The sequence below is a fragment of the Schistocerca piceifrons genome, chromosome X, assembly GCF_021461385.2.
Source record: "Schistocerca piceifrons isolate TAMUIC-IGC-003096 chromosome X, iqSchPice1.1, whole genome shotgun sequence".
In the NCBI taxonomy this organism is placed as follows: Eukaryota; Metazoa; Arthropoda; class Insecta; order Orthoptera; family Acrididae; genus Schistocerca; species Schistocerca piceifrons.
In genome coordinates, this window is record NC_060149.1 from 421,688,806 (window position 1) to 421,706,931 (window position 18,126).

Consider the following 18,126-nt stretch of genomic DNA (forward strand, 5'->3'; position numbering starts at 1 on the left):
TTTTGATTTCCTTTTCAGCACTGCTCCAAGGAAACATAAGATAGTGTTTTATACTGTTATAATTTTCAGTGTCTAGTTTGTAGTCTCTTATTTGATAATAGAGATTATACACTGAAATACCAAAGAAACTGGTATAGGCTGGCATATTCAAATACAGAGGTGTGAAAACAGGCAGAATATGGTGCTGCGGTTGGCAATGCTTATATAAGACAACAAGTGTGTGGCACAGTTGTTAGAATACTGACTGCTGTTACAATGGCAGGGTATCAAGATTCAAGTGGTGTTACAGTCGGTGCCCAAGCGACACAAGGGACACAGCATCTCCGAGGTGGTGATGAAGTGGGCATTTTCCCATATGACCATTTCATGAGCATACCGTGAATATAAAGAATCCAGTAAAACATCAAATCTCCGACATCACTGCAACCAGAAAAAGATCCTGCAAGAACAGGACCAATGATGATTGAAGAGAATTGTTCAATGTGACACTAGTGCAACCCTTCCACAAATTGCTTCAGATTTAAATGCAGGGTCATCAACGAGTGTCAGCATTCGAACCATTCGGCAAAACATCATCAATATGGGCTTTCGTAGCCAAATGCCCACTCGTGTACCCTTGATGACTGCATGACACGCACCGAGCAATGTGGCGCACTGGTTAGCACACTGGAAGATGATGATTCAAACCTGTGTTTGGCCATTTTGATTTAGGTTTTCTGTGATTCCCCTAAATCGCTTCAGGCAGCTGCTGGGATGGTTCCTTTGAAAAGGGCACGGCCGACTTCGTTCCCTGCCCTTCCCCAATCCGATGGGACTGATGACCTCGCTGTTTGGTCTCCTCTTCCAAATCAACCAACCAGCTACAGGACACAAAGCTTTACACCTTGCCTGGGCCCTTCAACACCAACATTGGACGGTTGATGACTGGAAACATGTTGCCTTGCCGGACAAGTCTCGTTTCAAATTGTATCAAGTGGGTAGACATGTACGGGTATGGAGACATCATTACGAATCCATGGACCCTGCATTTCAGCAGGGGACTGTTCAAGCTGGTGGAAGCTCTGTAATGGTGTGGTGTGTGTGAAGTTGGAGTGATATAGGACCCCTGATACGTCTAGATAAGACTCTGGCAGGTGAAACATCTGTGAGCATCCTGTCTGGTCACCTGCATCCATTCATGTCCGTTGTGCATTCCGATGGAATTGGACAATCCCAGCAGGACATTGCGACACCCCACACATCCAGAATTGCTACAGAGTGGCTCCAGGAACACTCTTCTGAGTTTAAACACTTCTGTTGCCTTTAAACGTGCTGTTCAGAAAAATATCCACCCCCTCATACTCCTACGGATTCGTGGGCAGCCCTGTATGATTCATGGAGTCCATGCCATGTTATGTTGCAACATTTCTGCGTGCTTGCGGGGGTGTTACACGATATTAGGCAGATGTACCAGTGTCTTTGGCTCTTCAGTGTATAAGAGCTTGTAATGAAATTATTTGCATCAGTATGTCAAAATTATGATAACACCTGTGATAAATAAACCACAGTGACTCACAGTATAATCCAGTAGGAAGAAATTCTCTATTACATGTAAATTATTGTTACGAGGATCACATCATGCTGGATAATGAATGTACCATAATTAAGAAAAATATATATTATGCACATAGATTAAGTTATGATACCCTTTAACACCGATCTGAGGTACCTTAAGTGTCATGACATAAATAGAACTATCTACCCTAATATTCCTGCATACAAAATACATAAGTAATCACAATATGAACCGTATCATAAGTGTGCCCTTTATCATTGAAACTACTTAGTGAAAAATAAATAGCAGATTTGGTGTTTAAACATTTAAAGATAATGTCTTTTTTTCAGTATCTACATCCAAAATTAAAAATTAATGTTGATTAGTACTGTGTTGTGTATGTCATGATGGTTGGATGAGTATATTTTTTGTTAAATTTTCATAATTTGTTGACTGTGATTGTGGTAATAGTATTCAGGATCCACTTTTTAACTTGCAGCACTGTGTGCAAAACCTATCTACATTCATTTTGTGAATAACAAATGCAGAGTCATATAGAAATTCTGCGTTCTCTGTTGAGCATAATGTATTCATGCACAGCTATGAAATACGATACATATTCAGGATAGGTAGTGGGATTTGTGTTAAGGAAATTTTTTGTGCCATTAGTTATTGTGAGGATTTTTCTTCTCCCTTCTCAAAAAAAAGTAACATACTTAATGTTCCATTCTCTCATTACTTTCTTTTCCTTGTATTACCCCCCCCCCATCTCTCTCTCTCTCTCTCTCTCTCTCTCTCTCTCTCTCTCTCTCTCTCTCTCTCTCTAACTTGTTTGCTCTTACTCGTGGCAACTGTTCTGTATGTTATATTGCCTCCAAAACTATGGAACATTAGTAACTACTCAGTTTTGTATGTTGTTTGCTTGTGTGCTGACTGACATACTCATCCTTAAATAACATGCACCAACACTTACTACATTGTTCATGCTCATTAATTTCTGGAGCAACAGCTTTATGTTCCAAAAGCATGAAACACATTAATTTTTGTGTGTCTCTTTCTCTCTCTTAGTCAAATAATGGAGTTCTATATAAAGTTTTATGTAAGCACTTTACTCCATTTATTGTAGTTTGAAGGAATGAATTTGATAACCTTTGTAATAATGGATCACAGCAGAAGTAATGGTTAGAGTATTTAGTTGTAGGGTGTGGTCTGCACATGTTAATTTGCATGAAGTAATTTGTCTTTCAGGTAGTGCTAGGGATTGTGCACAACACTTTGAAATTTTTTTAGTAGTTGTAGATTGTAGAGTTTGAAATTAACAGATCTCAATGAAAATGGAGTCTGTTCTAATATAATGTAAAAATGGTGTGTTAGTGTGTTTCTCTGGCCTCTGAATAGAAAAATAATGTATTTTTAACCAACAGGGCGCTGGGGAAGGAAGTTCTTCGATGGATCCACAGCTGGAGCGCCAAGTTGAAACAATCAGGAATTTGGTCGATTCTTACATGAAAATAGTTACAAAGACAACTAGGGATCTTGTCCCGAAAGCAATCATGCTAATGATAATCAACAATACAAAGGACTTTATCAATGGTGAGCTGTTGGCACACTTGTATGCCTCTGGAGATCAGGTAATTCAGCTTCTTTTCTAATTCTGCAGTGACACACTATATTTATATATGTGATTTTAGGCTGTTATGGAAAAAAGAGTATAAGTCAGAAAATGGTTAAAATGAAGTAAGATGTGGGGAAATCCATGCGAAGTCAAGCAAGCCATCTTGCCCACTATCCCAGGTTGGGATGAAACGTGACTGATTTGTTCTGCATATGGAAATAAGCAACCATACCATATTTTAGCATTTCATCTCTGTCTGTGCTTTCCACTTTCTAGCATTTCAAACTTTTTAAACTTTAAAATTTTTTAACACTGTGATAATGTGAAATAATTCTTGTTAACATTTTGAAAATAAATTACAGTTTCTTCTTTAATCATCCAATATGTGTGAAATTTTTGTAATTGTTTACTACAAAGTATTTTGAAAAATGGTTCATTACCTTGAGTATTGTATAAAAGAAGGGGATAATCTTCAAAATTTTCTTCCCAAAATAATCTTCAAAGCATAGGATATCACATAGGGAAACAAAATAAGTGGGTCTTTTTGTTCCTTTGCTGTATTTTTTTTCTATATTGCAAATTTTAGGCTAGTTTCTTATTCATGTCTCGTATCATCAGTTATTTTTCTTCTTAAAGAAGAGCAAATTGGCCAGATTTCGTCAGAATCTGAGAAGATGGGTGAGAAAATGACTTTATGGTTGAACTAACATGGAGTGATCCATATACTACATCGAGTACTGGATTGCACTGTTTTATTTAGTACAACTTGTTTAATCTTCAATGAATACTCCTCACGATATTCTAATGTGGGACCACAAGTGAGTGGACAGGGTTTATAAAAGATAGAGAGGATAAGTTTGTTGATGATAGTGATAATTTTTTACTCTGCTGTGATTTTGATGAAATAGAATTATTTATGTAAAAGTAGTGATGAACATAGTGAGGATGAATAAATTAGTGTAAACATAATGTGTTGAGAGATGTTTGAAAAGAAAGAAAACAAAAATTAGTTCACACTAAACTATTAATCCACTTTCTGAACTATGAAGGGGGGGGGGGTGCTGAAAAGTAATGCCTATGAATTTTTTATTTGAAAACTCCTAATGCTTTTTAAGTAAAACAAATGTTATTAACATTCTTCATCTTTATTCTTTGTGTCTATGTATTTGTAGCCCTCTGTCACTGGAGGACTCTGAATTGTGGAGTGTAACATGGCGTGCATTAATGTAACTACATTGGTGTGTGAGAAACAATGCTGTAATCAAGTTAAACATGGAATACCCTCTCATTCAGAACGACAGTGCTAGACCACAAATGAGCACTGCAACAGTCCAGTGCACTGCGATCACTGTTATCAATCACCCTCCATACAGTCCTGACTTGGCTCCATCTGATTGTCATCCATTTCCAAAACATATTGAATACTTTTGAAGATTTCACTTTGTAAGCAGTGAAGCAGTGCAACCAGAGAGGAGGTTGGGGCTCCGTCAACAAAGTCAAATATTCTACCGTGATTGTATCGACAGTCTGGTCTCTCGTTGGAAGAAATGTGTTTGTTGCCAAGGTGCTTATGTTGATAAATAAATATATAGACATGAAGAATAAAGATGTAGAATGTTAATACCATTTGTTCTATTTAAAAAGTGTTAAGAGTTTTCCCATAAAAAAAATTTGGAGGAATTTCTTCAGCATGCCCTTATAGAAGGAAATACTACTGTGTAGAATGCCATGAAATGCACACATTCTCAAAATGCCAAAGCAGAGACAAGTGACAAGGAAAGAAAAGGAAGTGCAAAGCATCACATGACAAAATGACTTGACAAATAGTGCACAGTTGTAAATGGGATATTTTGTGAACCTCTGGTTCTAGGAACTCAGGATGAGAAGCTCAGTTGGCAGGTCTTGCTGATTAAAAGGCATTTGTAACATCAGTGAAGGCACAATATCCAACCTAGAAGAAACTCTTTTGGTTAATTCGTGTATTTTGTTTGTAGGTCAGTGGAAAACTGTTTTGTTTTTGCAGGATGTTTTACAAATAACATGAATGATAATTAAGTATTTATGACATAGTGTCTTAATAATATAAATGGTAATGTCTCCTAAAACATTGGTAGCAGGTGTAGGCTCCAGTGTTAAACAAGCATTTTTCAAGGTTAAGGAACACCCATACTATACTTAGTTTCTTAATTACGTATATTACACACAATTAGAACTTCTGAGACCAGAACTTGGGTGAAGAGTTCCATGACATGCTAATAACCTCATGGACAAAGTTGAAAATTGTCTTTTGTGTTTCTCCCCCCCACCCCCACCTAAGATAATGAAATGAAAGTTTCTTCTTTATGATTTTTACTTTTACTCTCTTTTTCTAACAGTGCGATGTTTGTGATATGTACTGTGTGTGTTGCGTACAACATATATTATTTTCATTGGTGATGGGATGAGAGATTGCTTAATTACTAATTACGTTTTGGTCATATTGCTTTTTCGCTCTTTGTCAACATTTACTTGTTGTCTGACAGTTAATTTTTATCACGCCAAATGAGAGTAAACACTCACACTCTCTCTCTCTCTCTCTCTCTCTCTCTCTCTCTCTCTCTCTCTCTCTCTCTCTCTCTCTCCCCCTCCTACACCCCCCCCCCCCCCCTCCCCAGAGTGGCTAGTCATCTATCTAGAAACAATTAAGTGAATGTTGTGTACTTTTATTCTGAATACACAGCTACAAGCTAGGGCATCTGAAGATATAAAATAGGTAGATCGTGTACCCACTGCTGTTAAATCATTAGCCATGTGAATTTTGGGTTATATACTGCTGATGATCTGTTTTCGTACAAATGATGAACAGTTAAATCAACACTTCGTTGGTAGCAGCCACATAGTTTAGCCTCATGAGGTATGGCATCATCCTTATCAGTGAGATCTACTGTACACAGAAGTAATGACAATGGTCTGACACATGACACAAGACCAAGGCATGACACAAAAATCTTCAGATTCATACTCCACATGGTCACTTCTTTCCATGTACTAGTCGCATTAGTTGCTGTTCCCATATCATTCAGCTTCTCCTTCCATTTTGTAAAGTTAGCCAGAGAGCAATAACAACCACCATTCTCCTGCTCTTGTCACTAAATCCAAGTTTTGTTCCAAAAAAAAAAAAAAAAAAAAAAAAAAAAAAGGAATTTTTGGTTTTTGGAAAGAATTTGTTATATTCATCTACATCTATATTAACCCATTAAAAATTGACCCCCAGTAGATATTATAAACTTATGCCAGTGCTTTTTTTCCAATCCTCAAAATACTTGTGGAACTCAGATCTTTACATTAGCTTTAAACTACCTCAGTGATATATTTGTAATCTTGTCTGTTCTTGTAAATGGTGGCCGTTTATGGGTTTCTTCATTTTTGGGAACAGAAGAAAGTCATAGAACTGTATCCAGTGAATATGGAGGCTGGGCCATGAGAACAGTATTATCTTTGGTCATAAATTCACTAATGAGCAACTGAGCAGGTGCATGATCATCGTGCAAAAGTGATGAATTGTTTGGCCAGAAATCTACTTTCCCCCCCCCCCCCCCATCTCTCTCTCTCTCTCTCTCTCTCTCTCTCTCTCTCTCTCTCTCTCTCTCTCTCTGTCTCTCTCTCTCTCTCTCTCACACACACACACACACACACACACACACACACACACACACACGCACGCACGCAATTGTTTCACAGAAATGGTTTTTAGCTTGTAAGTAGTACACTTATTCTTTGTACAACGTCGTGGTGCACAATGCGACTAACATTGTATAACACAGTGACCATAACCTTCAAATTTGACCACACTTCAAGAGCTTTTTCAGCCTTGATGATCCAGAATGCGTCCAGTGGGAAGATTTAGTCTTGTGACCAACCACAGGCAGCCTCTTGTGGCTGACCCACACAGCTGCCGTTTGCGGACTATTCTGCATGCATTGCACTGGTGGTCTGATGCCATGGTGTGTATCCAGATGTTGCGTACAGGGTTGTAGTATCCTCCCCTCTTGGCAAAAGGGTGCTCCATGTGGGAATTGTGGCAACTGATGACGCATCCATGGGTTCTGTGGTGGCTGCCGCATTTGAAGGTGGCAGCAGCGGAAACAGATTCTGGGTCAGAACTGGTGAGTGGGGGTGGAACGATTGCGTCAGCAGACACACATGGTGGCTGACGTACCCCCTGCCCTCCTCTGAATTACTGTAAGAGAGGACTGGCGATAAGGGTGCTGGCAGCATCTCATTGTCCAGGTCGTCAGTGTGGTTGAACTATGCTGACGCAGGAGGCACCAGCTAGTTGTGCGGGTGTGCCAGAGATCCTCGTGGTTAAGGACCCAACGGTGATGGCCCAGCTGGCACCAGAAGCACAGGTGGCAGTGAAGCATCTTAAGGTCCATCATTATGTGTCAGGGCGCTGGACCCTGAAGGAAAGGCGGGAGATGGCGGAATCCAGAAGTAGGTAGAGACTGCCCCTCTGCAACAGGGATGCTCCACGAGGCTGGAATGGGTGCTGAGGGACGATGCAAAGGCAGTGGCAGTGGCGGTGATGGTCCCATGGCCCTCACCATGGCAGAAGGAAGCAGCTCATCGTGATAGGGCATCACCAGCCCCCTCGCTTGTGCCCACCATATAGAGGTGGTGGCTGTGGCAGCTGTGGACCATGGACAGAATCCAGTCAGTCAGTGGCCGATAACCAGGGTGCAGACCACATAGCTAGGAGCGTAATTGCCACACCGATGGACATTTGTGGGGCAGCATGAGCAGGGTGCGTTGCTGGTGACCATGGAGCATCTTTTCTGGACTCTGATCCCCCACTGGGGTAAACCTGTAGGAGCTCTAGAAGTGTGTCAAGGTATAGTCCATGGAAGAGTTTGCAACATACTTCTTTATTTGATCCTTGAATGTGTGGGCTAGCCATTCCGGGGGTGGAAAGGAGGAGCTGTCATTTGGTGAATGCCTTGACGGGTGCAGATCTAAAATCGGAGATATAAACTATAGACAGTTATCCGTCACAAGCCTATAAGGCAATCCTTCAGTAGAAAAAAATTTTGAGAGGGTCTGAACCATAGCTGCGGTTGATGTGGAAGGACAGAGGGAATTGCGAGAAAAACTACTGAAAAAATTTAGGGGAAGCATAGACAACTAACAATGAGTAAGAATTTAGGAATGGTCTCACAAAGTCAATGTGGACGCATTTCCAAGGATACTACAGTGCCGGCCACAGAGATAATGTCGCCCGCAGTGGTGCCTGTTGCACTTTCACTGAGGGCAGACCATGACGAGATGCACAGCATCCTCATTGCTGCTGGGTCAGAACATGTGTTGACGGGCCAGTGATTTTGTGTGGGACCATCTCCCCCAATGTGCCAGATGTAGGAGCTGAAGCTCATCCATCTGTAGGACGGCATGGATCACAACCTCAGGTGATAGCCCACCCATAGCTAAGAGAACACAACCATCAAATACTGAAAGATGGTGACAGTGTGTGAAATAGTTACATAAAGGATCAGAAGCACTGCCTGGAGGCCTGTCCGGCCAACTGTACTGAACGAGGCGAACAACTTGGTGTAAAACCATATCAGCAGCATCAGTAGCTGTAATCCAGGAGCCCATACAAGGATTCCCTTCCACTATATGTTGCACCTCAGCATCTAAGTAAATACAGAGATTGTTCTGATCAAAAGTAGGATCCAGCCCCATCAACACCGGGACAGTGCATTGGCAATGGCTTTCTGCATAGTAGGCTAACAATTAATTTTAATTTATTTTATAGTTGTAGCGAGACAGAAACAAGACCCATTGGGGGGGGGGGGGGGGCTTTCTATGTGGTGCTTTGTGTGGCAATGAAGCAGAAGATTAAACAACAAAACTAAAGGCTTGCGGTCCATAATGAGTTCGAAAAATCCGTACAAGAATATGTGAAAGTGCTTGAGGGCATAGATGATAGCAAGTGCTTCCTTCCGACTTGGGAGTAGTGTTGCTGAGTGGAGTATAGCATTTTTGACCGCTAAGCTAGTGGACGTTCATAGCGATGTACAAAAATGGCCCCAAGGCCATACTGAGGGTGTCTGTAGCCAAGACCATGCAATGGCTGGAATGGAAGGTAGCCAAACATGGAACAGAATGCAATTTAGATTTCAAAAATGTGAATACGTGCACACAGGGCGATGTCCACTGCAAAGCATTTCGTGGAGAGGTTGGGCCAACATGTCCACACCTGGAATGAATTTGTGATAGTAGGCAATTTTCCGTAAAAATGCTAGGGGTTCTTCGATATTGGAAGGGTGAGACAGAGCTGTGACACGGTGACATGACGACGTAAAACGCCTTGCACCATCCCAAGAAACCTCTGACCCCAAATACATAATGGATGGCTGAAAAAGGTGTGACATTACAAAGTTGCACTACAACCCCACAGGATGCAAGTTTGGGAACAAGGAGCATAATTAGTGTAAATGCAACAGAACCTGTGAATGGGCTTCAGGTAAATCAGTTTTAGAGAAAAACTATAAAGTTGCTGCAGAGGCAAAGCTAACCATTTGGTTTTTTTTAACAATCAAGAGGAACATAGACCACTGACTGAACGTAATAGGTTGTTGACCCCCCAACGACATCAGCCTGTCCAATTCTGATTTCACCTGATCGTGCAGGGCCACTGGAATAGTACATGCATGGGAAAAGTACATCTGGACCATTGGTTTCAGGTTCTTGTGGGCCATAAAGTTAGTGGCACAACCTAACCCACCTGGAAAGAGACTAAAACTCGGAACACAGTGAATCTATCTGCTGGTGAAGGACCTGGTTGGAAACAAGGTGCACTGTATCCACATTGGAAAAACCAAAAGCATTGAAGCATCCAGACCGAATAAATTGTAGGCACCAGCACCATCCACTACCAGAAAAATCAAGTAACAAACCACAGATTTATACACCTACATCTACATGATTACTCTGCAATTCACATTTAAGTGCTTGGCAGAGGGTTCATCGAACCACAATCATACTATCTCACTACCATTCCACTCCCGAACAGTGCGCGGGAAAAAACAAACACCTAAACCTTTCTGTTCGAGCTCTGATTTCTCTTATTTTATTTTGATGATCATTCCTACCTATGTAGGTTGGGCTCAACAAAATATTTTCGCATTCGGAAGAGAAAGTTGCTGACTGAAATTTTGTAAATAGATCTCGCCGTGACGAAAAACGTCTTTGCTTTAATGACTTGCATCCCAACTCGCATATCATATCTGCCACACTCTCTCCCCTATTGCGTGATAATACAAAACGAGCTGCCCCTTTTTTGCACCCTTTCGAAGTCCTCCGTCAATCCCAACTGGTAAGGATCCCACACCGCGCAGCAATATTCTAACAGAGGACGAACGAGTGTAGTGTAAGGTGTCTCTTTAGTGAACTTGTTGCATCTTCTAAGTGTCCTGCCAATGAAACGCAACCTTTGGCTCGCCTTCCCCACAATATTATCTATGTGGTCTTTCCAACTGAAGTTGTTCGTAATTTTAACACCCAGGTACTTAGCTGAATTGACAGCCTTGAGAATTGTACTATTTATAGAGTAATCGAATTCCAATGGCTTTCTTTTGTAACTTGTGTGTATCACCTCACACTTTTTGTTATTTAGCATCAACTGCCACCTGCCATACCATATAGCAATCTTTTCTACACACAGTGGAACCTGTGGAACCTGTAAATTGCCCCAAAATTGGTATATGCTGGTTGTTGTAACTCATTAAACATTGAGTAATTGTGAACAAGACTGGAGATCCCAAGTCCGCATAAGTTTGTGTGTTGAGCAGTGTCACAGCTGCACCCAAGTCCACGTGTAGTCAAAGCACTTTGTCCATAACTTACAATTCAATAGACAGTTTATTATTCAGAAGCGCTGGGGACACCCAATTAACATCCATGTCCATATATGTAGGAGAGGACTGGGAATGACAGATGCTATATGTCCTCTTTTCCTACAGTTGCTGCAAGTAGCCCAGTGCTTAGGGCACGTGGCCCTATCATGTTGCATGAAAGAGTATGGGCAAGATGGGAGCATTGTTCACTGCCGCTACTGTGGTTGTTGTTGTTGTTGTTGTTGTTTGGCGTTTGGCACATCACTGTCCAGTGTGGTGTGGAGGACACACTTATACGGTTGTGTGGCACTTGCACCCAACGATCGGGAACAGGAGCCAAAGCAGCAGTTTAGACAGTCAGTTGCTTCTTATGAAGACAATGAAGGTAATTGTCGAAACCTCAAGGTTTTACCCTGAATTGACCCAGCAGGAAGTCTGAGAATGAATTGTACAACTTGTCAAATATGTTAACCAATGCACCAACTAAAAAACTGCATAAAACACACTTATATACACACTATTATAAAATTCCCATTACTTTTTGAACACACCACTTATTTGCTTGTCTGATTAACTATTAACCAATAAATGGAGGTAGCTTTCTCCTCATCTTCCTCAATACTTAGTATTGTGAGGCTGACACTAATTGACCTGACATTGTGTGTGTTTATCTAAGCTCATTAATCATGGTATATTATATTTTCAATCTTTCCTATTTTGGCAGGGACAAATGATGGAAGAGAGTCCTGAAGAGGCTCTTAAGCGGGAAGAGATGCTAAGAATGTATCATGCCTGTAAAGAAGCACTTAGAATTATAGGAGATGTTTCAATGGCAACTGTATCAACGCCTGTTCCCCCTCCTGTGAAGAATGACTGGCTTGTTTCTGGCCTGGAAAACCCAAGGTAACATAGGAATGTTTTCTGATGTGAACTGTAAAATATGGAGAAAAAATGTGTGACACTTTAGTGTAGTGTCATAATTTCTATGAGTTTTAACATCCCCTATTTGCAGGTTGTTGGGCAACCTTGGTAAACATTGATTACAATGTATAACAAAAAGTCCTTCATGCTTTAGTGTGCGATATGTTTTTCATTCATAATACATCGGGTTTCTGGATAGTTAATGTAAGAGTTATTTTTTGTGTGTGTGTGTGTGTGTGTGTGTGTGTGTGTGTGTGTGTGTGTGTGTGTGTCAACTAAGTAATTAGTGATTAGTGCAGCTTAGATTGATTAGCATTGGAACTATTGTATTACTATAGTAGTGACAGCAAGTAATATTTGAGGAAATTGTTAACAGAAGAAAAATAGATAAACAATCAGAGGGGGAAAAATAAATCAATAAATACAGAATAATACAATAAACAGAAGATTAGAAGTCGTTAATTCCTGTACTATTGATAAAGTGTGCTCAGTATGAATAGTGGCCAGACTGCCATATCTGTGACAGGAATAACTCAAAATGGGAGTTGAGCTACTCTAAATTAACTGAGAAGAATTCAGCATTTTGGAAGTATCCCTCATAAGTGAGATGGTTCTTATTAAATGTAACCTCAAGTGCATGTTCCAGTCCCTGTGCATGAATGAGCGACAAGCATGAAAGTGGAGAGTTAGAGGAAAATATAGAATTCAATATTAGGCTGTTAAACTGACAAACAGAAGAAAATGTACATGCATTGGATAAGAAGAAATAGTGTCATAAGGTACAATATGCATAAGAATCCACTTCAGTAAATGAGGTGCTGGAAGATGCCAATAATACACAAACCTTAGCAGAAGTAATATGCACCAGGAAAAGTTGGGGTTAGTGGCCTCATTTAGCAATAAATAGGTATTGTGACCCAAATGGAAGAGAGATTTATCAGTATAATGGAAAAGCATAGAGACAAGTTTATTCTCTTCTGTTGTTAACAAACTGGCAAGAAAAGAGAATGAATCTACCTACAAAGTCATTCTATAGTTACAGACATAAAATTTGTACAATTTACAGTGAAGTATTAACATGAAAATAAAAATAAAAAAAATAAAATAAAAAAAACATGTAGACCTGAATATGACACTGATATGAGTAACTTAAAAGGGAAGCAAAGAAAAACAAGACCGGAATAAGGCTGTTACACATCTGCTAATAAATGAAGTATGAAATTTTCATTTAGATGATAAATAATATTTTTAATGATGTAAAGAGAAAATGGCAGTCACATATCCCTTTTATCAAATAAAACATCACGAATCAGAAGGCAGCAGTTGACTAAATCTTTGCTGTATACATTCTGTTATGTATTAATTATTGCCTCTCAGGATTTATTGCAAAATGTGTTGGATTTAGTTAGCAGCTAATATCAGAACAACTGACAATTTTGCTTGATAATAAGTGTTAAACTTGGTAGACAATGTTAGTGGCAGAAAATAACTTTCCATAACCAATGATTGTTTACATCTGTGTAAAAACCAGTGTTAAACCTCCTTAATTTTAAAAACAGCCACACAAAAATTTTGCAAAAAAGATCTTGAAAATGTCTGAAATGACCAAAGCATTGGAAAAATGCACTAATAATGACTTCACTCCTTCACACAGGAGCAGTATGTAGACATAAAACATGTATCAAAAATAACTAGCTGACACAACAGCAACATGATAGAGTGCAAGTGTTACCCAGGAAACAAAGTATCAAATAACTTATATTAAGTGTGAATAGATTAAAGGATTTGCAGCAGCGCACAGCCATTTTTCTTGAAAGTCCCTGAATTATCTTAATGACACTTAAGGGTTTTGACACAGATATCTTGATAGAATTATCATCTTTCTAAGTAGTAGTAAACAGAATGGGCTCCTAATTGTATCTACATCTACATCTACATTTATACTCCGCAAGCCAGCCAACGGTGTGTGGCGGAGGGCACTTTACGTGCCACTGTCATTACCTCCCTTTCCTGTTCCAGTCGCGTATGGTTCGCGGGAAGAACGACTGTCTGAAAGCCTCCGTGCGCGCTCTAATCTCTCTAATTTTACATTCGTGATCTCCTCGGGAGGTATAAGTAGGGGGGAAGCAATATGTTAGATACCTCGTCCAGAAACGCACCCTCTCGAAATCTGGCGAGCAAGCTACACCGCGATGCAGAGCGCCTCTCTTGCAGAGTCTGCCACTTGAGTTCATTAAACATCTCTGTAACGCTATCACGGTTACCAAATAACCTTGTGACGAAACGCGCCGCTCTTCTTTGGATCTTCTCTATCTCCTCCGTCAAACCGATCTGGTACGGATCCCACACTGATGAGCAATACTCAAGTATAGGTCGAATGAGTGTTTTGTAAGCCACCTCTTTTGTTGATGCACTACATTTTCTAAGCACTCTCCCAATGAATCTCAACCTGGTACCCGCCTTACCAACAATTAATTTTATATGATCATTCCACTTCAAATCGTTCCGCACGCATACTCCCAGATATTTTACAGAAGTAACTGCTACCAGTGTTTGTTCCGCTATCATATTATCATACAATAAAGGATCCTTCTTTCTATGTATTCACAATACATTACATTTGTCTATGTTAAGGGTCAGTTGCCACTCCCTGCACCAAGTACCTATCCGCTGCAGATCTTCCTGCATTTCGCTACAATTTTCTAATGCTGCAACTTCTCTGTATACTACAGCATCATCCGCGAAAAGCCGCATGGAACTTCCGACACTATCTACTAGGTCATTTATATATATTGTGAAAAGCAATGGTCCCATAACACTCCCCTGTGGTACGCCAGAGGTTACTTTAACGTCTGTAGACATCTCTCCATTGATAACTACATGCTGTGTTCTGTTTGCTAAAAACTCTTCAATCCAGCCGCACAGCTGGTCTGATATTCCGTAGGCTCTTACTTTATTTATCAGGCGACAGTGCGGAACTGTATCGAACGCCTTCCGGAAGTCAAGAAAAATAGCATCTACCTGGGAGCCTGTATCTAATATTTTCTGGGTCTCATCAACAAATAAAGCGAGTTGGGTCTCACACGATCGCTGTTTCCGGAATCCATGTTGATTCCTACATAATAGATTCTGGGTTTCCAAAAACAACATGATACTCGAGCAAAAAACATGTTCTAAAATTCTACAACAGATTGACGTCAGAGATATAGGTCTATAGTTTTGCGCATCTGCTCGACGACCCTTCTTGAGGACTGGGACTATCTGTGCTCTTTTCCAATCATTTGGAACCCTCCGTTCCTCTAGAGACTTGCGGTACACGGCTGTTAGAAGGGGGGCAAGTTCTTTCGCGTACTCTGTGTAGAATCGGATTGGTATCCCGTCAGGTCCAGTGGACTTTCCTCTATTGAGTGATTCCAGTTGCTTTTCTATTCCTTTGACACTTATTTCGATGTTAGCCATTTTTTCGTTTGTGCGAGGATTTAGAGAAGGAACTGCAGTGCGGTCTTCCTCTGTGAAACAGCTTTGGAAAAAGGTGTTTAGTATTTCAGCTTTACGCATGTCATCCTCTGTTTCAATGCCATCATCATCCCATAGTGTCTGGATATGCTGTTTCGAGCCACTTACTGATTTAACGTAAGACCAGAACTTCCTAGGATTTTCTGTCAAGTCGGTACATAGAATTTTACTTTCGAATTCACTGAACGCTTCACGCATAGCCCTCCTTACGCTAACTTTGACATCGTTTAGCTTCTGTTTGTCTGAGAGGTTTTGGCTGCGTTTAAACTTGGAGTGGAGCTCTCTTTGCTTTCGCAGTAGTTTCCTAACTTTGTTGTTGTACCACGGTGGGTTTTTCCCGTCCCTCACAGTTTTACTCGGCACGTACCTGTCTAAAACGCATTTTACGATTGCCTTGAACTTTTTCCATAAACACTCAACATTGTCAGTGTCGGAACAGAAATTTTCGTTTTGATCTGTTAGGTAGTCTGAAATATGCCTTCTATTACTCTTGCTAAACAGATAAACCTTCCTCCCTTTTTTTATATTCCTATTAACTTCCATATTCAGGGATGCTGCAACGGCCCTATGATCACTGATTCCCTGTTCTGCACATACAGAGTCGAAAAGTTCGGGTCTGTTTGTTATCAGTAGGTCCAAGATGTTATCTCCACGAGTCGGTTCTCTGTTTAATTGCTCGAGGTAATTTTCGGATAGTGCACTCAGTATAATGTCACTCGATGCTCTGTCCCTACCACCCGTCCTAAACATCTGAGTGTCCCAGTCTATATCTGGTAAATTGAAATCTCCACCTAAGACTATAACATGCTGAGAAAATTTATGTGAAATGTATTCCAAATTTTCTCTCAGTTGTTCTGCCACTAATGCTGCCGAGTCGGGAGGTCGGTAAAAGGAGCCAATTATTAACCTAGTTCGGTTGTTGAGTGTAACCTCCACCCATAATAATTCACAGGAACTATCCACTTCTACTTCACTACAGGATAAACTACTACTAACAGCGACGAACACTCCACCACCGGTTGCATGCAATCTATCCTTTCTAAACACCGTCTGTACCTTTGTAAAAATTTCGGCAGAATTTCTCTCTGGCTTAAGCCAGCTTTCTGTACCTATAACGATTTCAGCTTCGGTGCTTTCTATCAGCGCTTGAAGTTCTGGTACTTTACCAACGCAGCTTCGACAGTTGACAATTACAATACCGATTTCTGCTTGGTCCCCGCATGTCCTGACTTTGCCCCACACCCGTTGAGGCTGTTGCCCTTTCTGTACTTGCCCAAGGCCATCTAACCTAAAAAACCGCCCAGCCCACGCCACACAACCCCTGCTACCCGTGTAGCCGCTTGTTGCGTGTAGTGGACTCCTGACCTATCCAGCGGAACCCGAAACCCCACCACCCTATGGCGCAAGTCGAGGAATCTGCAGCCCACACGGTCGCAGAACCGTCTCAGCCTCTGATTCAGACCCTCCACTTGGCTCTGTACCAAAGGTCCGCAGTCAGTCCTGTCGACGATGCTGCAGATGGTGAGCTCTGCTTTCATCCCGCTAGTGCAGTGCAGATGTAACTTTTCCTGATAGAATATGTAAGTTGATGAACCAGAGCATCATGACCAGCACACATCACAAGACTGAACACTACCTGACGCTTTGTGGGCCTGTAATGCTATAAGGAAAGCATACAAGTGCGGCAGAAACAAATAGTGAATCATTCTACTGGCTGCAAATTGGGAAATAGATTGACATAAATGACTTACATGTAGGGTAGATTGTTATGCCCCAGTGCCTGGGAAAAAGTATCTCAGAAACAGCGAAGCTGTTTGTGTGTTACTGTCATGTGCATCTAGAGAAACCGGTGAAAAGACTGCGAAACCACGAGTAGGTGAAAGGTGTCTGACATTTGCACCTCCTCACAAAACATGGGGGTAGGAGACTTGCCCACTCTGTAAAGCAGGATAAGCAGTGATCTGTTATAGGTCTGGAGACAGAGTTCACTGCTGGTGCAAGCATAAGTTTAGCAGAGATCAACATTCAGTGCACATTGTTGAACATGAGTGTCTGTAGCAGATGACTTCCCAAGTTGACTCATTGACATCATCAATTGAGATTGCAGGAGCACAGGACCATAAAGATTGATCTGTGGATCAATAGAAATGTGTCCTTTGGCCAGATGAATAATGTGCAGTAGGTGACATTCAGATGAGCTTCTGTGGCACATGTAGCAATCAAAGGCACCCTGGCAGCTGTGAACTATGCAGACATTCTGGATCATATCTGCCCCTTCATGCTCAGTGTGTTTCCTGGTGGTAGTGACTTTTCCAGCAGGATAACTGTTCATGTCACAAGGCCAAAATAGTACTACAGTAGTTTGAGAAATGTGAAAGTGAATTCAGTTTGTTGCCTTGGCAGCCATATTCATCTGAGCTGAACCCAATTGAACACAAAAACCACTAGCCCATAATGTACAGAAATTGCACGACCTGCGTGTAAATATGTGGCACCACATACTTCCAGAAACCTACTGAGGACTTGTAAAATCGCTGCCATGCGGAAGTGCTGCTGGATTGCATTTCAAGCAGAAGCAGTATTAAGCAGATGGCCATAATGTCGTGGCTTATCAGTAGTCTGAATATGAAAAGCAGATGAATGTTTCTAATCATAAAAATAGGATC

The 18,126-nt window shown here is 41.0% G+C and overlaps 1 protein-coding gene across 2 annotated transcripts in view; it reads left to right on the forward strand.

The window, feature by feature from the left end:
• LOC124721616 (dynamin) overlaps window positions 1-18,126 on the forward strand; it is a gene marked incomplete in the record, with an annotated part of 99,947 nt that overhangs the window by 56,702 nt on the left and 25,119 nt on the right. For both annotated transcript variants that reach the window (XM_047246675.1, XM_047246676.1), the window contains 2 exon segments: window positions 2,959-3,165; window positions 11,748-11,926. In XM_047246675.1, coding sequence (XP_047102631.1) covers window positions 2,959-3,165; window positions 11,748-11,926 — 386 coding nt within the window.